At 35.2% G+C, this 23,657-nt stretch overlaps 1 protein-coding gene and 1 long non-coding RNA gene across 2 annotated transcripts in view; one reads left to right on the top strand and one right to left on the bottom strand.

Annotated features, from left to right (window-relative positions):
• LOC134801192 (uncharacterized) overlaps nucleotides 1-23,657 on the bottom strand; it is a 298,318-nt gene that overhangs the window by 81,294 nt on the left and 193,367 nt on the right. The gene's annotated exons all lie outside the window — the stretch shown is intronic.
• On the top strand, nucleotides 508-21,043 carry LOC134801169 (pro-corazonin-like). Its single transcript, XM_063773716.1, has 3 exons — nucleotides 508-610; nucleotides 18,322-18,546; nucleotides 20,814-21,043. The coding sequence occupies exons 2-3, from the start codon at nucleotides 18,328-18,330 to the stop codon at nucleotides 20,904-20,906; spliced, it is 312 nt and encodes a 103-aa protein (XP_063629786.1). The 5' UTR covers nucleotides 508-610; nucleotides 18,322-18,327; the 3' UTR covers nucleotides 20,907-21,043.

Raw genomic sequence — 23,657 nt, 5'->3', positions numbered from 1 at the left:
GTAGCCTATGGACGCCTGCAACTCCAGAGGTGTTACATGAGGTGTTCCTAGCTGGATTAGACCCACTTCCCATTATTTAATAAAGCTGAATGAAAAACTTGACATAGGCACATACTCGTATATGTAAGTTGGACGTCTATACCATATTATGGTACCATCCAGCTGACCTGATGATGGACAAATGAGGTGGCCATAGGAACTCTCTGATAAAACAACTTAAACAACGCAACCTAATTGTTTTGGGCTTTGTTATAATTGTCTCTAGAGATAAGTATATTAGTTGACTGTTGAAAGATAAGTACAGTCAGCGATAGAAGCTTGTATCAAAAATTAAAATATTGGTAAAAAAATATATAAAAAGGAATACCCAATTTTTCAAACGTGTTACATACACACTTATTCTCGTATGCCGTAAAATACGCGTACCCCGTTTTTCCTGACACCACTGTATAACGCCCGCGTCCCTAATATAAAAGGGAGCGAATCCATCCTGACTCCACAGTCTCAACCGCCGTGCTAAACTAAACACTTCCAAATTTGAACCTGTTCCAATTTTGAATTATTTGTTTTTCATTTTTGGCCAGTGATCGGATTTTCGGATTTTTTAGAGGTAAGTTTTATTTTTAACTTTTCAATAACAATTAAACATGCATAGAGTTGACCGAGGTAAGTCTGCAACGATTATGATAGCACACGCAGTGCAAGTGTTATTTATACATCATAATTTCAGAGAAGTTTGTTGTTGACTTTGACTTAGAAAAAAATATTTTAACATACCTATGACGACTCCATAGATCTAGAACCACGATAAGCCCCCAGTTAAACCTGTGTCGAAGCCTAATTATAATACATACACAGATAATGAAAATATACCCACAGCAATACTGTTCGTTTAAGGCCTAGTTTACCCTCGGGGTTGGAAGGTCAGATGGCAGTCGCTTTCGTAAAAAGTAGTGCCTACGCCAATTCTTGGGATTAGTTGTCAAGCGGGCCCCAGGCTCTAATGACTCGCGGCAATATGCCGGGATAACGCGAGTAAAAAGAGGGAGCAATACTGTTCGTTCAACGTACTTGGAATTTTAGCCTTGGGACTAGTTGGGACACAAAAAAAATGCTCATTTAAAAATTGACCCACCCCATACCTATTCGTTAGTAGGTAGAGTCGGACCAAAAGTCTGCAGCGGATTTGATAGCCCACGCAGTGCAAGTGCTATTTAAACGTCGTAATTTCATAGAAGTTTGACGTTTAAAATTACACTTTCACTGCGTGGGCTATCAAATCCGCTGTAGACTATTCTTGGTCTGACTCTATAGCCTGTCCGATTTCTAAGATCAAGTTCGCCATACATTTACTATGGCGTACTTGATCTTAGAAAAACGGAAAGACTAGATATTAGGTAGATTTTTTCGTAAAAATAATACTTCGCATTTTTGTCTACATTTTAATGAAATAGTTATCTAAGGGCTTATAAAAAGTGACGTACAGGCCTATTCGGATTTCGAGATAATCACAAGATCTAGAGACGATTTAGAGATCAACTAGATCTACATTAGATATCGGCTAGATGTGACTTGGATATCTAAGTCATAACTTGTCGAAATCGTTCAAGAGGACCTCCAGAATCGCGGAAACGTCAAATTTGACATATCTATCTTACAAATATCTTTAAATTGTGTCGCTTAACTTCGAACTCGGGTAAATCCTATTACCTTTTCTTAATACCAAAATCGCATAATCTGACAGATGGATTTACCCGAGTTTGAAGTTAAGCGACTCAATTATCCATATCGTAACTTGTTGAAGTCTAGTAGAAATCTAATTCATTTTCCGAATCGAGCCGCCAGTTTGGTTGATGGGTGTTTAAAAAAATGTACATTTTATTTTACTTTGTGTTTCGGATGTCAGAAGACAGAGTAGCGAAGCGCAACTTCTTTTCAGAACTCCAATGGTAAGCGTAAAAGCGGTGGCCAGTACTTACGATATAAGGATGCTCTGAAAAGACACGAAGAGATCCAAAAAAATCAGTAACATTGCACCTACTCCATTTAAATATACATACCTATACATTCTCTAAAACGTGCAGTGATGAAAAGTACCTGGAAGATAACGAAAGGAAATATAGTTCAAAGTTGATGAATAGGCGGCTTTATCTCGTAGCAGTCGCTACGAAACTCGTAGAGGGCTCTTAAGTTAAGGCCCCGCAGGATCATATAGTCAAATTAACATAATTATCTTACTATACGCTATACATGAATGACACAACGAATGTAAAATAATTCTTGAACGGATTCACTTATAAATACCGTTATGGTACCGTACCATATTAAAGTTTTAAGGGGAACTTAATCATTATTATGTCGGAAGCTCCGGCCCGGACACGGCCCGGTCTAACGTGATTCCTCCTTTATTCCACCCGATAGCTAAGAAGTCCTGTGATCTTATCTATTTTAATACACCGCCCTGGACCAAAAATGAGGACCATACACTTCTAAATGATCCCTTAAAAAGGGACCTTACGATATCCTCGTGTTTTATTTGACCTTTACATTGGTATCAAGATCAGAATTATTTTGGTTTGCTAAACAGCAATTAGCAAGACTTTAGAAGTGCGCTGCGTAGGCGTCCGGGTTAATAGTAGTTTAAGAAGCCTACTTTGGACAAACATGCATTAATATATTATGTGGGCCAGATAAAAAGATATTTTGAGAAGTATTTCTATTTTCTGTGCCTAATACTTATTTGAGTGCTGTACCCAAAGGGTAAAAACGGGATCCTATTACTAAGACTCCGCTGTCCGTCCGTCTGTGTGACCGTCTGTCTGTCACCAGGCTGTATCTCATGAACCATGATAGCTAAACAGTTGAAATTTTCACAGATGATGTATTTCTGCTGCCGCTATAACAACAAATACTAGAAAGTACGGAACCCTCGGTGGGCGAGTCCGACTCGCACTTGTCCAGTTTTTTAATTTAGGTACTTATATCAATACGATTTGTACTTTCATTTAGGCTAACCTCGGATAGCGTTTGGAATCACACAGGTAACTGAGCTTTTACAAAAGCATAATAGGGTGTTTTCCTACTAGTCAAATCAGTTACTTTTTTAGAACTGTCAAAACGATTTGCTAATATGGAATTTATATGAAACATTACATCGTGACGTCACGGTCAACTCGCCTACTTTTTATATTTCTATCCGATTTATTAAATAGAACTTGTGTTTAAAAATAACTCCTATCTGTGTTTTTCTATTAATTATCTGGTGTTTTATTTCATGCATGGTGTAAAATAATTTATTTTAAATACAGTATAATACCCTATTGTTACACAGTATAATACCGAATCGCTAAACTTAAGTGGCAGTGGGCGGGGCACATTGCCCGTAGAACCGATGGCCGTTGGGGCGGAAAGGTTCTCGAGTGGCGACCACGTACCGGAAGGCGCAACGTGGGTAGACCCCCCACAAGGTGGACTGACGACCTGGTAAAGGTCGCGGGAGTCCGCTGGATGCGGATGGCGCAAGACCGGTCATTGTGGCACTCTTTGGGGGAGGCCTATGTCCAGCAGTGGACGTCCTCTGGCTGATATGATGATGATGATGATGATGATGATGATGACCCTATTGTTTCCGCTCCCCATGGACCAGCGGTCTGGTGAAATATGCAACTCTTTCTGTCGCTAATTGAAATTACGGTGCAACAACATTAGAGTTAGACCAAGAAAAGTCTTCAGCGATTTTGATAGCCCACGCAGTGCAAGTGTTATTTATACGTCATAATTTCATGGAAGTTTGACGTTTAAAATAACACTGGCACTGGCACTGCGTGGGCTGTCAAAATAGCTGCAGACTTTTCTTGGTCTAACTCTAAACATTATGAACAGACATCGTAAATTTTATAGTATTTTCGGTGCAGCGGAGTGGTGTTAACGGAATTGGTATAAACAATTTCAACCCTAATGATTAATTAGCGTTAGTTACGTTAATATTAACCTTAATTTAGTATTTCAGTTGGAATTATCTATACCAATTCCGTTAACACCACTCCGCTGCACCAAAAATGCTATAAAATTTACGATGTCTGATTATGAAACGCGATATGTTTAACTTTTCACTTCTCATAAAAAAAAATCTAATATGCAAATTAGTCATATCTTTAATAGAGTTCATGCAAAGTTAATTAATTATTCATATTAAATAACTTTTTATATTTACACTTTCCCTATGAACATATGCGATTAAAAACCGTGCGAGTTGGAGTCGCGCACGAAGGGTTCCGTACCATTACGGAAAAAACGTCAAAAATATCACGTTTGTGTATTTATTTTATTTTGTTTTTAGTATTTTTTGTTATAGCGGCAACAGAAGTACATCTGTCATACTTCATGCTACCGTCATCCGATGTCCAGACCCCCCCCCCCTAATTTGAAATTACGTAATTTATGAATTGCGCCCTACGGAACCCTAAAAAGAAATCATCTGTTCCGTGAGCAACTGACGAGTTGTATGCATACGATGCAAAACCACAGGGACCTTCAAGAGATACGACAATCGGCCCGATTCGAATAATTCTTATAAGAAGTCACAGCGGTACCATCTGTCAGTGTCAAAAGTGACATTTTTGAAGTGAAAACTTCTTTAGCGGCGCTGTGCACTTTTTCAGGTGAAGAAAAAATGTTAAACTCGAGACAGCCTAAGACGTAAGACGTAACCCTCTCTTTCTACCGCGCGGCGAAAATGTAATTATGCCTGTACCCGCTGTTTCGTTTAGGCGGCGCAGGGCGCTTGCGTGACGTCACGTGTGACGGACAATGTCATTGTGTTTTGTGACGGACAATGTCATTGTGTTTTTCTTTTTTGATTTAAATGCCATCTAGTGAGTTTCCCTCAAACTGGTATTAATATAATTCCCTCAAACTGGCTTTAATTACAAAACATGTAATTTTAGTGATACTGCATGCTTAGAAATAGTATTAGTACTTAGAAATAGATCTATAATATTATTGCTTTCAATTATCGTATTATATAATAATGCATGTTTGTCGAAGCAAACATTAAATATTGTAAAATTTTAATACTTTATCTACGCAATGTATAAATAATATGAATTTTATATAAGTACCTATTAATCAAATGTTATAGAAAAATATTACTCATATAAGTGAAATGTAAATTTCTTTTTGAGAAAATAAAAATTCTTTAACCCGATATAACTGTAGTACTCACAGTGATGTGCTTAGGGGTTTCAAGTAATGCGACGAAATAACGCTAGATGGCGTTAACCTTAAATATACATAGTGCTGCAGACATTTTGCACCGCTACGCTGTAATTACACACATACACTGTTATTAATATTTTGAGTTACCAATGTCGTTGAGTTTTCACTTCTGCCGGCACTCCTGGAGTGCAACCCGTTGTTTTTTTATTGAAGAAATATCACTTTTGTCACTGACAGATCGGTATCGTACCGCTGTGACTTCTTATGAGCATTATTCGAATCGGGCCGAATATCCTGACGACCAAATAGATAATAATAATAACTGACTGCATTGATTACTACTTACCAAATCAGAATCGCTCCAAACTCGGCAGTATTTATTGAAAAGACTGGCGCAAAATCAAAATCCTTCGAAAGAAATGTGGAAAGTCGTGAATGACGAGATAGGATTAAAAGCTAAGCCCCAAGCGAATATAAAAACTCGATACAAATGCCGTCGTATCAAATGAAGAAATACCGAATTCATTTAATTCGCATTTCCTTAACGTAGCCACAAAATATGTAAAAATAGCAATGAAAAAAGTATGGAGGTAAACATTTGAGCATTTGACACAGACAGATCAAATCCAGAGCAAATTCATAACCGGTTATTACTGTAATAAGATTTGAAATAATTACCTTATCTAATTATATCCTACCGACTGCGCCATGTAATATTAAGATTTGAAATAAATAACAACCATATCTTGTTTGGTCTAAGAATGTATTTAAAACCAAAATATTACTTTGCTAATCCGCGAAAAGATAACGTGCTAGTCAATCAGTGCTAACCCGTTATACTTACTTGCGTATTTTTACATGCAATTAATATTCCCACCCTCCCACCGCAAAAATAAATACGCAAATAAATATAACAAACCACCACCAAAAGAATAAACCTCGACACGTGTTTCGCCTCTCTACGAGGCATCCTCAGGAGTTGTTGACGGTCTGACGCCCGGCAACGGAATGACCTGTCTAGAATGGTCGGCCATATTTATACCTTGACCACTCCCCCTACCGTGCAAGTGTGAGTGAGATGGAAAAAATCGTAATAACGGCGATGACGCAACATTCAATTGTTCGTTAAGAATCATGCCCCTATTGTTGTACCTAATTATTTCCAGTTGTTCCAGAACACCCAAACGCAATCCCTTTTCGCAAACATGTAAAACATGTGTTTTCGCAAACATGTGTTTTGCGGTGGGAGGGTGGGAATATTAATTGCATGTAAAAATACGCAAGTAAGTATAACGGGTTAGCACTGATTGACTAGCACGTTATCTTTTCGCGGATTAGCAAAGTAATATTTTGGTTTTAATTAGTATGGATTTCCGCAAAGTAACGCCTGATTCTATTCACTAAGAATGTATTATTCTTCTGTTCAATCATAGACACAAAAACATAAAAGTCAAAGACCAATGTTTCGTTTGTACTAACTCTACAATTTATTATTAACTCTATAACTCTACAATTACAATCACAAATATCAAAATACGACTCCAGGAGAGTTTAATAGGTAACTAAAGTATATTAGTACGTTTTTCATAAATAGCAGCAATATATTTTATGTACGTAATATATTTCCCCATTTATATTCGCTGCACCGACACCAGTTTATCTCACTCATTATTCTATGAAGGTGTTAAATTAATTTCATATCTTTCATTTGGAGGGTTCCGCTACGCTTTAACCCTTTCACTGCTACTGTTAGTGTAGGTAGGGTGGATTTCAAAATCCTGCGAAAACTTATGGTTCGGTCTTTATAAAAAAAACTAGTAGGTTGTGCGAGTTGCAACTTTTTTATATGTTTTTAAGAACTATTATCTTCATGTTCCTTCAATTACCATCTCCAATAACTTAATAGTTTTTTTTATATAAAATGTTTTATGTGTCTAAAATCATCACCGTCTACCGGAAAAATCTGAACCTTATTGTTTGCAGTGAAAATTATAGCATACCAATCGTACGATTGCGATTTTTCTTTTACTTATATCTTTTCCATGTTGTTGTTTAACACATGAAAAAATATGCAATAATTCCTTCACCGAGAAAGTACATTTAAAAATATTTAAAATTTTGTCACGAATATTCGTCAACACCGTCATGATAATGTCAATGTGAGCTTATCTCCGTGTATGAACAACGAAATACCGCTAAAGGTCCTTGCCCTATTTTTCACTTTAATATAGAATGCCAAAAATGATTTCACTATAAAGTCACATCATTGAATCGTGAGAAATATTACGAACAAATTTGTAAAACGTACTTTGTCACAACAGAGCATCATCACCGTTATGCTTTGGTTTAAAAAAGTTACAAATGATATATTAGAAATAATTATTGAAATGAATGGCAAACTACATGAAGTTTATTGTGTAGCATAGACATTAACTACTATTATTCGTATTCTAGGAATAAAAACAAGAAACTCTCAAATCGTCAACACCATACCCATCATCACCGGGAAAAAATTACGACCGGTGATGATTTCATGTGTATGGTGATGACGGTTCTCAGAAACTTTTCTAGTTATTTTGCTATAATTCATTATGGAATTAAGCTGTATGTTTGAAAAACGTTCTCTATGTCTTCTAACACTATATAATGTCTACCTTATAAATGTAGAATAAATGTAGAAGAAGATATGACTATTTCTTTCACACTAGAGGATGGTTAGTTTTAAATAACATTTTGACTGAAGTAGGCAAAATTTAGGTCACTTAGAACTTAGAACATACAAATGTTTATTTTTTATTATCTAATAATGTAAATCGTGCAACTTAGAGTCTGTAATTGCATGTTAGTCGTGTTAAAACAAAGTATTTAAACAAGCAACATATATTAAGTTTTAAGCGACCATAGGCTACGGTACTGGCTCACTATCGTAATGGCCTTATGTTTTTTGATAATATTATATTAATTGATGTATATAATTACAGCAATGAATAATTATACCATTGGGTAGTCACCGGACCCAATACCTAACATTTTGTAACTTATGACATGCATTACAAGTAGGGGTATTGCAACTTATAAAACACTGATTATATATTAATCTTTAGCTATTAAACAATATTTATATGGATTTAAATCATTATAGCTATTTTTAAAGTTAATTTATAAAACAACAAAAATACAAACTTATGCAATGAATCAAATTATCAAAAAAAAAGTAATATATCATAAAAATTAAGCTCACTGGTAAGCCAGCAATTTTATAATATGATATAAATACCAAGTTATGCAGTAGATAAAAGAAGATGCGGGTTTAAACTGATAATAAGAGTACAATATTGTTAATATGATTTAACATTAAAAAAACCCAAAAAAAATGAATACATAAATTGCCTATTTCGGAATATAAATTATTTAAAATTATACAATAAAAATACTTGTTATATATTTATTTATATGAATAAAATGTATTTTTTATAATTTTCTAAAAATAATTTATGTAGCTAGTCTTATGTTCAAAAACATGTTATTTGTAATGTTTATTAAAGTTCTAAAGCCTTACAATTAAATAAAGTTTATGTTTTTTTAATACGTTTTTAATACATATATAAATTAGTTCCCAAATCGTCATTACCGTACATGCAGTGTCATTACCGTCTATAAAAGAGTCATTACCATACCATGATTGTCATCACCATCTTGCGTTTTTATTTTCCGAAAGCGATAACTTCAAATATAAGCCACAAATGATTGTATAAATACCATAAATATCCTCAATATACAGCTCCCTATTACTTTACCCAGCTAGAATTGTGTTAAATTAAACATTTAAAAAACATATTTTTTTGTATGGTGAAATTTTTGGTGATGAAATCCACCCGGTAGCGAGGATAAGTAGGTAGTAGATGGGTTTTCTTCTGATCCTTGTTGAGAAACCTTCTAAACATTGGCGAAACAACTATACTTACTCGTATTTTCTTACTTTACAAACAAGGATTTCTTTTTGAGGTGTAAATGGATTTCTTCTAAATGATATACCCTATTACCTACACGGCCCAATCCGAACAATGCTTATAAGATGTCACAGCGATACGATACCGATCTGTCAGTGTCAAAAGTGACGTTTTTGATTGAAGAAAATGTTCTTAATTGTCCGTGACTGACCTCATGACATTTTTAGAGCCAGACCTAAACGAACATTTAAATTATTTATGGACCATACCTATAGTTTGGAGCTTTTAAGTAAAGTTGGTTTTGGAGAATTGTTGGGTGGTTTTGGTTTACACTGTAAACTTTACAGTAACTAGAAATGCGATCATATGGAGGCGCGGTAACGCTCCCGCCAAGTCCAGCTAAAATAAACATAGGGCACAGCATTTAAAAAATATACCAGAGGGCCTAGCCGAGATGCCAATCGTTTGCGGCGAAACGGTAATGTCTCTCTATGACTCTGCCATATTAGTGCGACAGAGAGACATATTATTATTTCGTTCGTTACGGCGCAAACGATTGGCATCATAGCTAGGCACCTAGGGTACTGTTACAAAACGCTACGAAATGAACCAACATTTACCTTTGTAGGAGAAAAGCATCCCTAGAAACTTAATTGAGCACGTACTTGGCCCTTAAAAAGGGTGTACACTTGAATTGCTAATATTTGTCTTGACGTCTCTTTTAATGCTGGATGCTATTTTTGAAGATTTTTTTAGACCACCTGATGCACATTGGTGCACTTAATCTTGAAACTCATGACATATACAGGCCGTCCCAAGACTATGGGACATCAAGGGAAAGTACCTTAAATATCGTAGATAGGATATTTTGCTGAGAGAAGACATTATTTTAATTTAAAAAACAATTTAAACTGCATTCATAGATTTTTAAATAATTACAAGGTTGAACCGGGAATCGAACCCGCTACACGAGAAAAAAAATCACCCTGTAGTTTTATCATACCGATCGAAAGGATTCATCAGAGAGATGCACCGTATTTTAATATCCGGCCGGATACCGGATAGTAACTTACTATCCGGCCGGATACCGGATAAAAACTTGATTTAGGAGTAAAAAAATTAGATTTAAGAAACAGTCACGTCATATCGTACTCGTTTATTATTTTAAAACGATTTAAACATCCACTCATTCCGGTATCCGGCCAAACAACTATCCGTTGCATCTCTACATACTAGTATTAACTTAGTGAAATACATAACTATTCGTTATCGAGTTCCGTAAACGTAAGCCGGGTCAAAACTCGGTCAAAAAGTTCAATCGCAATTACATACTTAGGTAAGTGAACGCTTTGGTACTTGGCAGTAAGTACCGAACGAAAAGTTACAATTTTATTGCAAATTGGAGACAGTGAGGTGCGCGCGCGAGTACCAGCGCATGCGTCTGTGTGCGTGTATTACACACACAAATACAGTCTCTCACGTCGCGGTTACGCCCCGTCAGAGCGACGGGTATATTCACCTCGAAATCTCAAAATTGAATTCGCGCTCACCTCCTGTTTCGTCTTAACATTTTTAAATCAAAAATAATCAATTTAATTTATCAAATGCTCAAAATGAGTCCCATTCTGTTGAATACAAAGTCGCACTCTTTTGATTATTTCGCTAAATTTGACATCAAATGTTAAAATTCATGGTCTTCCTTTTATTTCTGACAATGTTATTTAGCTAAAAATAATCCTTATGATGAAGCCTTTCGAACGGGTTCGATACCCGGTTCAACCATGTAATTATTTAAAAATCTATGAATGCAGTTTAAATTGTGTTTTAAATTAAAATAATGTCTTCTTTCAGCAAAATATCCTATTTACGATATTTAAGGTACTTTCCCTTGATGTCCCATAGTCTTGGGACACCCTGTATTGCTATACTTGCGACATATTAAATATTAATTATTCTTTGTTGTAATAAATTTTCTTTGTAACTGTGTTTCTCGTATTTGTTTTTCTATATACAATAAAGTATATACATACATACCTATATACATACATATACTACGAAACTAGTTAGAGTTAGGCTAAGAAAAGTCTGCAGAGATTTTTACAGCACACGCAGTGCAGGTGTTATTTTAAACGTCAAACTTCTATGAAGTTATGACGTCACGTGACTTTTCGTAGTATCTGTCATCCCAATAAATTTTTACTTTTGATTTGGCGTTTGTCGATAGATCTATACGATTGTTATCTTGACTAGGCCCCCAGAACTGCTTTTAGCCGTCTTTCTGTAATTTGGCGTAATATTTTGATGTTTGTTTTGCGTTTATCTCCACCATAAAAGTTTGAAGGGCATCTTGAATTACGACATGCCAGTTTGATTCAGTATCCGGTCGGTCGAAGGTCCCTTCTTTACGGATGATAAGCCGTCATATTTTGTTTTACCTTCTGAAGTAAGTTTCGAGATCTGACATTTAAAATATATATTTTGAATAAAAAACCTCACTATGTATCATAAAAAGTATTGACATCTGTTAAAATTAACTTTAAAACTTTTAACAGCAACAAACAGCAACGCAGCTTTTCTCATGTTTTTGTTTTCGTTACTTAACAACTGTTTACGTTTTTTTTATGTAACGTAAAAACCCTTGAAAAGCAGGAATGACTTAGAAATTTCAGCTTTTAACGTTATCGCCACACAACCTATATATAAGTACAACCCATATGGAAATGGGAGCTAACTAAAGAACAAAATTAATTTGCCTCACTAAACTCCTTTTCGAATTGCTCTAAAATATATGTAACTGGAACAAACCCACGCATTAAAAAGCTTTGCACTCATTAAATAACAAAGTCAACCAACCCCATCTCGGGTAAAAAGAGCGGCCATTACGTCCATAATTATAGGAACTACCAGCTAACAGGTTCTAATTACTTAATTATCTGTCGACTTCGACTGTCCTTCAGGTCGAAAATGGCAGTGTGTATTTAAGGTATTTTTATTTCCTTGAAGGGGACTTGAAAGGTAAACTGGTAGAATTTTGGTGTTGATTTGGTTATCGTTGGTTGTTTCGGATGGTTGACTTTTTCTGTTAAATTTTTTATGAATATCATATTACAGGAGTAGTATGTTAGGATTTAAAAAAGGCTTTTAAAATTGTTGTTTGTCTCCTAAACATAAAACATTCTAACAGTAATGCAAATTAACGTTTATTTATTAATCCTTACAGTATGTGTAACGAAGATGTCTTCGCTAATGAATATTTTACTAAGTTGGGAACTAAGTAGGTTCTTAAGTACACAGCATTGAAGTAGGTGCTCACTATGTTGGCGGATAAAAACATATTTTATCCCTTTAACGCAATCAAAATAGCAAATAGATACTAGATATTTCAATTTGTAATTATAATTCTGGTTATGGGAAAAGGGCATTTCCATTTAAAGTTGTACAGTCAACAACAGAGCTATGAATACAGGCAAAGTGCCGAAAATATGTATACACGACCTTAATGCACAGGCAATAAAGTACTGTATACATATTTTTGAGACTTTGCCTGTATTCATAGCTCTGTTGTTGACTGTACCATGACTCACTTGACGAATTGAAAATATAGTCATACTCATACTCATACTCATAATATTTATTGCATATTATCACATTGTATCTTAACCTATTACATAGAATTGTGTACAATATGACACCCTGTAGGGCACAGCAAACAGTTTAATAAGAGGAGATCGAGTTTTTTGTACAAAATAATAAGATTATATTAATTAGTGTTATTTATTGTATAGGTGCTTTATTAATTGCAATTATTGGTCGTGAAAAAATTCATTTAAAGTATAATAAGCTTTTTTAATGAGGTGATCTTTTAGTTTTTTAAAGAATTCATTGTCGGACTTGGTGTTATTTATTTCGTTACTAATTTTATTGAATATTTTTATTGCCATTGAGTTAGGACTTTTTGAATGTAGTTTGAGTTTTGAGGGGATAACCTGCACCAGCTTATTTTGAAACCTACTGGCGTAACGTCGGGGTATATCTGAATGTTTGGTATAAAATTAAGGGTATTTTTTTACAAACTTACATGTTTCCAAAATGTATATTCATGTTAGGGTAAGTATTTTTAGATCGATGAAGTGTGTCTTACTACTTTCCGGTATATTTATGTTAGCCAAGATTCGAACACATTTTTTTTGTAATATAAATAGGCTTTCCACATCTGTGCTATTCCCCCATAGAATGACACCATAGGTAAGCCAAGCATGGGCATAGGAATAGTAAGCTGTTAAGGCGGTGTTGAGGTCGCATGCTTTTTTTAATTCGCGTAAGGCATACGTGAACTGGGACAATTTCGTTTTTATTTTTGCTACATGCGCTTTCCAGTTAACATTGCAGTCAACTTCGAAACCTAGAAGAGGAGCGGTATCTACACATTCTAATTTTATATTATTGAAGGTGAAATTAATATTAAGGGGTGTTTTTTGATAAGGCCTAAACTGTAAGATTTTTGTTTTTGAAAAATTTACTTCCAAATTGTGATCCGATAACCAGTCAACTACGTTTGTTAATAAAGTGCTTAAGTCTTGTGTTATATTATAATCGTCTGTACACGAAGTGAGGATGGAGATATCGTCGGCAAATAAAGTACACGTCTGCTGTATAGTTTTTGGAAGGTCGTTGATATATATCAAGAACAGGAGACATCCTATTGAGCTGCCTTGAGGTATGGAATGTTTCATCAATTTTAAATCCGAATGTGTGTAATTTATTTCGCTATTATTTTGATCGTAATTTTGTATTTCTATGCATTGCTGACGATTTTCTAGGTATGATCTGAACCAATTATGCGGAATACCCCTAACGCCTATCCCATATAATTTTTGTAATAGGATATTATACTGGACACGGTCGTACGCTTTCGTCATATCGAGCAGAATCCCGATCGCGTATTGTTTATTATTTATAACATCAATAGCATGCTGCATAAACTTGTACATAGCTAAAACCGTTGAACGATTTTTTCGAAAACCGTTTTGACTATCATTAAAGATTAAGTTTTTTTCGCAGTATTCATATAAACGTTTACTCATAGCGGTTTCGAATATTTTTGACGATGAGGGTAATAGCGCGATTGGTCTGTAGTTATTAAGTTCTGCCGTACTACCTTTTTTATGAATAATATGGATTAGTTTGGATTATTTGGTACTTTTTTATGTAATTCTATGAGTAAATATATTCTAGTTTATGAAACACAAAAGAGAATCGTCATATTTTTAGCATAAACCAGTTAAAATTAATATTTAATAGGATGAGGGAGGTTTTTTGCGGTCCGTTTGGTTACAAATGGTTTTTGATATAGTGAATAAAATACATACTTGAGGCAAATTTTTTTATGTTTAAAGCATAATAATGTTAATAAACAACCTAAAAACGATTATCATTGAACAATTTAGAGCAAACATTTTTCATAAAAGGGAATTTTAGGTGGTTTGAAAATGAAAAAAATGAAAAAATGAAAATCTTTATTTCAGGCAACTAATGGCCCATACATAAATACCTTAAAACTAGCATACATATTATATAAAAATATATTTTAAAACTAAACTTTGAAAAACTAAACACTACATATCACATTATGGCTGCGATGCATTACGCAACCCCGCAGTGTCAGGGAACCGGCCGCGAAACCGCCGAAACTTGACACCCTTCGGCCAAAACTCCTCCTTTGGTTGGTTACGAGGTGGCCCAAAATAGTACGTTATTTTTAGGTTTATTAAATAGTTATTGGCATTACTGCCATGTGACGAATAACAATCATTAGAATTAACAAGACATGTGATTATTGTCAAAAAAATTAAATATTTTAGCTTATAAACTTTGAATAAACAATAATAAATACTTTTGAAATCAAGGGGACATTTCCAAATGGACACCCATGTAACTTAATGGACAAAGTAAAGACGAGATCACAATAATCAAAAATTTACACAAATACTCAGTGAATAAAAAAAGAACTACAAAATATGTACTTACTAAAATCAGTAGATAGAGTTTTAAACATAAGAAACTCAATATTACTTAATAAAATATGATTTATTAATTGCACATGAATTAAATAAGTATAGACAAAGTCACGGTAAAAACTATATATACTCAATGTGCGTGCGACTTTACCGTGTCCGTTTGGTTACATTTTTCTAGTCCGGCTATATGTTACTCTTCAAATTGTAACCAAACGGACGTAACGATTTGTCTGATCCAGAATTAAAACTATTCGAAATAATACAAAACTAACCGCAATGTTCAACTTATTTACTTGACAAATAACTATATGAAACATGGTTTTATTTTATATAAATAGTGTTTTAGTTACTTAAGCTTCAAGCTGCATAAACAGTTGAACAAAACGGACAAACATTGAGTAAACTTACAGGTCACACACCAGCACGCCCTGGAGGTTGCGAAATTACTGTTTTAAATCAAATTTGACGTTTAAACAAGCTTTATCTATAGTCACAGGGTTGCCAGGATGAAAAAAACCTAAAATGTTGGTAAAAAGTATTTCGCTAAGTAGCGAAAACTGCGTAACCAACCCGGACTATGTCCGTTTCACGATTTCGCGGGGACAACGTTTTTATCGAAATTAAACCCTATGATTGATGTTTTTAAAGCTCTTTTTCATCAATAACACATTTTTCAACATTTAAACTATGCCAGGAATGCATTACTTGGTGTTGCCTTCATAGAAAAAATATGTGTAAAAGGCCATCAAATATTGAAGTCGGTGAAGGGGACAGTACTACGGGGTGACTTTATCATATCTAAAAACCGGATTTAAAGTAAGAAAAAAGTGATTTATTGTGCATGAAACTTCATAAATGATGTGTCTATATAATATATTTCAATAAAAAACATCATTTGCCCTGTTAAAAAAATCGTCTTAAGACTAAATCGCAAATAAAAACTTTTACAAAAAAAAAGAAAACCGACTTCAAAAAGGATGAAATAAAATATTATCCGTTTTTAAGTATATGCGTTACCAACTGATATGTTTGAAGTTGGTGCCAAGCCAAATTTGAAGCATACCATGATTTTAGGGTGACTCGATAAGAATGTACGTGTAAGAATGTATGTGTGTATGTACGTTGGATTACCTTACACCACACGACAGCAATGATCATACTTTCTGTAGATACCTAAGAACACACCGTCAAGCCACCTTGGCGCAGTCCGTACCATGTTTGTCGGTACTAGTATAAAACCAATGCGATTGCCGATATGTTTTTTAAAGAGCAATTTTTACAAATTTTCGAACTGTACATAATACTCTGGTGTGGGATTGGGACTGAGTTATTTCCCGCCTCTTATCCAGAAAACTTGATTTCAAAATATAAAACAATCCAAGGACCATCTACAGGGCTTTAACTTTTTACATGCATGGCAAATTTCACCAGTTTACATGGCAGTTGTTTAGCCGAAAAGGTGACAAAGAGACAGACAGAATTACTTTCACCATTATAATATTAGTAAAGTTGTAATGTGAATTATAGACATAAACCTGATTATTTTTGACCGGTATTGTTACTATTTGTTGTGGCACCGACTTCAAACATATCAGTTGGTAACGCATATACTTAAAAACGGATAATATTTTATTTCATCCTTTTTGAAGTCGGTTTTCTTTTTTTTTGTAAAAGGTTTTATTTTTAAATTTTTAGTTTTAAGGCATTGTTAAAAGCTTATGAGTGACCTGTGACGCATGAATGAAAAGCATAATAATGCGTATCACTAAATTCGAAATTATTCCTGTCACTACACAAACACAAAATCCATCCTCCGCCCCGCCACTGACCCAATCCCTCAACCCCCCAATCCCTCAACCCCCCGGGCCCCGATCACTCAACCCCTGATCACGGAACCCCTCGACCCTGAACCACCAACCTTTCAACCGCCATTTCCCGACTCCTCAGTAGCCTTACCATAAGTCTTACACTGACATATTCGCTAGCGTGTGCATAACTTACTTTCTATGCGTCGTGCTGGCATCCTATTAGTGCGAACGAGATAGTTACGAAGACGTTAGCGAATATGTAGTAGTGTCAAACTCTTGGTAGGGCTACAGTTGTACTTCATCAAATTTTCGGGGGGAAATGCTTAAGTTACTATAGAAAACAACGATGTCGCCATACTTGTGCCTTTAAAAATTGAGGAGTTCCCTCATTTCCTTATGAATGCCGTCATCAGATTAGAACCAACAATATTATGGAAACACCTTAGAGGTAACTTCGTTCAAACGAAAAAAGAATTACTCAAATCGGACCACGGGTTTCGGAGTAATCTACATTTATAAAATCATCATTATTATCATCAACAATCATCATCATCAGGTCCACTCTATCAAATTAGTGATTTTCAAGAGGGAATGCTTGATTTGCTTAAGACAATACCCAAATTACCATACATGTGCCTTTAACAATTGAGGAGTTCCCTCAATTCTTCATGGATCCCATCATCAGAACAGCACCAGATTAATGTGGGACCACCTTGGAAGTACCTTCTTTCGAACAAAAAAAGAATTGCTCAAATCGGACCACGGGTCTCGGAGTAATCGCTGAACGTCCTACATTTTAAGAAATCGTCATGATTATCATCAAAACAATCATCATCATCAGGTCCACTTCATCAAATTGGTGCTTTTCGAGAGAAAATGCTCGAGTTGCTTAAGAAAACACCCAAATCACCATAAATACATGTGCTTTGAAAAATTGAGGAGTTCCCTCAATTCCTCATGGATCCCATCATCAGAACAGCACCAGATTAATGTGGGACCACCTTGGAAGTACCTTCTTTCGAACAAAAAAATAATTACTCAAATCGACCCACGGGTCTCGGAGTAATCGGTGAACATACATAAAAAAAAAACATAGCCACAACCGAATACAGAACCTCCTCCTTCTATGAAATTGAAGTCGGTTAAAAATGTAAGGGGACATGCGAAAAACTCGAGGGTACAACTTTAAATGGGAATGCTCAAAAAATACAAAAAAAGGGTCAACATTAATGTAATTACCAATCCTTATTGCATAATTAAAGGGATAACGATGAAGAAAGTTTTTTCATATTGACTAGATAAAAAAAATGTTTAACTATTCTTTTCCAGTCAACCATGGGGTCAAACATCAAAGCCTCAACTCTGCTCCTGATCTTCGTGACCTTCTCCTCCGTGGCTGCGCAGACTTTCCAGTACTCTCGGGGCTGGACCAATGGGAAGCGGGCGCAGAAGATGGACGAGGGAAACCTGGCAGGGAATCTGGAGAAGATTCTGAGCCCGTGCCAGATGAGCAAGCTGAAGTATGTGCTGGAAGGAAAGCCAGCGAGTGAGCGAGTAAGTTTTTAGACAAAAAATTCCTTCATCTTCCTTCTTACCCTAGTCACTTACTGCTAAAAGCCCTCAAGTACTTCCAGGGTTGTTCTACTGGTAAGAGGGCTTCAAAGAGGGACGAGGGAAACCTGGCAGGGAATCAGAAGTAGATCAGGATCTACTCCACAGCTCAGGAGCTTGTGCTAAAAGGAAAACCACCAAGTGACCGAGTAGGTTTTTATACAAAAGATTCCTTCATCTTTCTTCTTACCCTAGTCACCTTACCTACTGCTAAAAGCCCTCAAGTACTCCCAGGTTGTTCTAATGGTAAGAAGGCTCCAAAGAGGGACGAGGGAAACCTGGCAGAGAATCTGAAGTAGATCCTGAGCTTGTGATAGAAGGAAAGCCACCGAGTGAGCGAGTAGGTTTTTATACAAAATATTCTTTCATCTTCCTTCTTACCCTAGTCACTTACTACTAAAAGTCCTCTAGTACTCCCAGGTTTAATCCAATGGTAAGAGATCTCATAAGAGGGACGAGGGAAACCTGGCAGAGAATCTGAAGTAGATCCTGAGCTTGTGATGGAAGGAAAATCACCAAGTGAGCGAGTAGGTTTTTATTTTATACAAAAGATTCCTGCATCTTCCTTCTTACCCTAGTCACTTACTGCTAAAAGTCCTCAAGTACTCCCTGGGTTGTTCTAATGGTAAGAGGGCTCCAAAGAGGGACGAAAGAAACCTGGTAGAGAATCTGGAGTAGATCCTGAGCTTGTGATAGAAGGAAAGCCACTGAGTGAGCGAGTTGGTTTTTATTAAAAAGATTCCTTCATCTTCCTTCATACCCTAGTCACTTACTGCTAAAAGTCCTCTAGTACTCCCAGGTTTTATCTAATGGTAAGAGGTTTCATAAGAGGGACGAGGAAATCTGGCAGGGAATTTGGAGATCCTAAGCCCGTGACAGATGAGCAAGCTAAAGTATGTGCTGGAAGGAAAGTCAGCGAGTGATCGAATAATTTTTTGACAGAAAATTTCCTCTCCCTTTAAGACCTTCTAGTACTCCCAGGGTTGAGCCAATGGCAAGGGGGCTCATGACGGATGAAAGACACCTAGCAGAGAATGTGGATCCCGAGTTCGTGCCAGATAAGTCAGTTGAAATATGTGTTGGGGGAAAGCCACCGAGTGAGCTATTTTCAATCAGGGAAAACTTCAACCCAATAATATTCCTCAATAGATACGTGAATTATTTAAAATTGAGTTTGTGCTCATAATATTTCTGGAGGGGTATTCGACAAGCGACGTTTGATGTATCGTGTTGATCTCCAGTTCCTCTACCATCCCATTTCCTCTAACCTCCACCATCAGGTTTCAGTTGATGTGGGAAAAATTGTGAGTTTTCGAATATGTACAATGTCAAAATCTGACATTAGACCGACTTCTTCAGAGCTATTATTAACCGTATAGCAAACGTATAGTAATAAAACAAAGTTGATTTTGGTAAGTTTTTTTTGATAAATGAGTTGGGGTTGTACCAAATGATATTACCCACAGTTGATCGAATCAACACTTAATATAATCAAAATCAAGTGTTGATTTGATGTGGACGCGCAAACTGAAAGTTGTACATCTCGAATTTGGTCCCTGGCTTGTGTGACAAAAACGAAGATATGTAGTTTGATCAAGTAGAACTGACGTCACTATACGCACTATTTTTTTAACATTGTCCAATAATAATGTCCCATTCTCACGTCTCACGTAGGACGTAAGCAAACGAGGAAAACTATAAAAAAATATAAAAAATGGTTGCCTAACAAGGCGAACTTTTCAGGTTTTCCATCGCCACACGTGTCAACTGTAAACAATGCCGGTATTTATAATACCCGATGGAATCCCGATTTGTTGAAAATAATGTATAAACCTCTAGTCGCCAAAAGGTTTTGTATTTCATTGTATGTATTAATCTTTTTACAAACAAATAAGAATTAAACTTGTTCCTGATCCAGATCAAATTCATAACCTATTAGCACAATAAGAATTCGCCTCCATGTTATCTGAGTGCACATCAAAACCACCGCCAAGTTAGAATAAATTATCAACATTACCTAGTTAAAAGTTAAGCTTCAAGAATTAAATAGAAGTAGGTATAGTTTGGCAAGCCATTTCCGTCAGTAGAAAAAGTCATCAAATTTAAAAAACGACAACACATTAATTTCGCTCCTTTTTTTACTGATGAAGTGGGTTGGCCAGAGTATAGTATGTAGTATGTTGGTTTTTCTAAAATGTTATTTCTCGCAGCTACTCCTCCCGTGTGACTACCCCGAAGACGACGAAGCCCCCAAACGTTACAAGAACGAACGCCAAGACCCCTTGTTCGACAGCTTTCTTTGAAGATCCAACACAGAGAAAAATACAGATGACATCTAAGATAATGTTAATTTTTATAAGCTCAGGATTAGTTAATTCGTCGGCCGCGAAAAGTCTAGTGTACCTGTCGTATTTTAATAGGTAGGCATCTGCAGTGCTATGGTATTATCTCAAATACTATTAATAATATTATTAATGTCTGGGGTTAAACATTTTTATAAAGAATCACTTTACTCTGTCTAAATCTTGATGATGGATGTTTTTGTATTTTAAAAAAACGTGTACAAAGAAATTTAATATATTTTACTCTGAAAATCGTGTTACGTTGCCTAGCAAGTTAAATAAACCACCTACCTGGTTATTTATTATATCTGAAGAATGAAGCAATGAAATATAATTAAGTATTATTAAACATTGTAACAGCTGACACACATATAAGTAACTTTATTGAGAACGATAAAAAAGCTTATAAGTTAAAGGCATCACTCGCTTGGCTTTTACACTACCGTGTCCCTAAGATCTCAAATTTTATATTAAAAATATTAATATTTGTACCTATTTATAAGATTTTATAGCATCCCATGTAGGGCTGGATATGTGGATGCTATTTATATTTAATATATCTAAGCAAAATGAAATTGTTGTGTTGTTATTTTGTTAAAATACAAATATTTTACTGAATGTCATTGTAATTAAAAGAAAATTAAAAAGAGATAATTATTACGAAAATTAATGTAGGTAAATATATATTTTAAAAGTGTTGACAACAATATTTCACATTAAAATATGTGTTAATACTCTGGTTTTTTTATCGTACTATTAAAGAATTTTTCTTTTTCTCCTTTCGTTAATGAAAATGTTCAAAAACAAAATAAGTAGGTACACTGGCGTTCAAAAGTGCATGGATATGTTTCAACCGTAATATTAAGGCATTACGGTAGGGATGCCATACGTCCCGGTACGCCGGGACATGTCCCGGTTTGAAGCATGGTGTCCCGGTGTTCCGGCCGATAAGCAAATTGTCCCGGTTTTAAAGATCATAGTAATTATTCAGTAGGGGGCTGGAATAGGTAAATATACATATACCATACCAACAGTCCAACAATAAACACGACTAGTCTAACTAGCTAGGCTAATCGTACGTGGATAGAACGATGTAAGCGCTGACACTTGTCCGTTCACTTTTTACGAACTTACGTTAAGAGTGTCAACAGATTTAGTCTACTCGTAAACTGAAAACGGGGAAAAATAGAGATACTACTCGTAAAAATACGTGGGATACCTCATTAAATTCCTAGTGTTGTCTAGAAAAATGTATTGGATGCGTTTATTAGCACACAAAAAATATCATAAGTTATTAAACAAAAACATGGGGAAAAAGTAGATATTTCTTATTTCCCCAATATCTCAAAAAGTATTCATATTTTAGAAACCAAATTAATATTATAAAAGTGGAGGATATTCCCTATAAAAAAAGTCTATACTTGCAGAACTCTATCTCCATTATTTATACTTTTTATTCAACGCTGAACACAGACCTCCGCGCCTCATTTTCGGGAAACGCGCGCGGCGTGAAAGAGCGCGTACGTAACATTAAATATCATTTTAAAGGTATTAAATATTTATTAGAATTTTTGAAAAAAAAATGTGGTGTATTTTAAACATGTCAGAAAATTGTAAATTGTACTTGTAGAAATTTATCTTAACAAGTTAGGCAATTGTTAAGTAACAAAATTTTCTCGTACTTCCCTCTTTATTGAAAACTATAAACAAAAATGGTAAAATAACTATCATATTTTTTTTACTTTCTAAAGCCCTTCTCCCGTAATAAGATCAAAATAAATTTCACACAAAAAATATCAAAAGTTATTAAACAAAAAAATGGGGAAAAAGTATATATTTCTTATTTCCGTCATATCTCAAAAAGTATGCATATTTAAGAAAACAAATTAATATTATAAAAGTGGAGGCCCTATAAAAAAGTCTATACTTGCAGAGCTCTATCTCCATTATTTATACTTTTTATTCCACGCTGAACACAGACCTCCGCGCCTCATTTTCGTGAAACGCGAGCGGCGTGAAAAAGCGCGTACGTAACACTTTACCTTTTAAATATCATTTGAAAGGTAAATATTAAATATTAATTAAAAAAATTGAAAAAAAATATGGTGTATTTTAAACATGTCAGAAAATTTTAAATTGTACTTGTAGAAATTTATCATAAAGTTCTTTTTTTAACAAGTTAGGCAATTGTTAAGTAACAGAATTTTCTCGTAATTTTTTTTTTACTTTCTAAAGCCCTCCCGTAATAAGATCAAAATAAATTTTAGAATAACATTGAAAATCAACAAAAAACGAAAAATCAAGGTAAAATAAAAAAAAATATAACGTGCATCGCTTTGTAGCGAAAAGCGACTACAAACAGAGAACCCGACTGGCGGGTTGCTGGCATTTAATGGCTGTGTTAAAAGTGGTTTTGTGTTTAGGCAAGGGTTAAACCTTTTAAGTTACCTATTGTTGTAATAAAAGTTTCTTTTTTTCTACATTTACTACTTTTTAGGGTTTCGTAGTCACCTAGAAACCCTTATAGTTTCGCCATGTCTGTCTGTCTGTCTGTCCGAGGCTTTGCTCCGTGGTCGTTAGTGCTAGAAAGCTGCAATTTGGCATGGCATGGATACATAATTCATGCATTGTGACAGAAACGTAAAAGAAAAACTATAAAAAAAAAAATTTGGGGTGGGCACCTCCCATACAAAATGCTTTTTTTGAATTTTT

Source organism: Cydia splendana, chromosome 21 (assembly GCF_910591565.1).
Source record: "Cydia splendana chromosome 21, ilCydSple1.2, whole genome shotgun sequence".
NCBI lineage: Eukaryota > Metazoa > Arthropoda > Insecta > Lepidoptera > Tortricidae > Cydia > Cydia splendana.
This window is presented reverse-complemented; position numbering and strand designations above follow the sequence as displayed.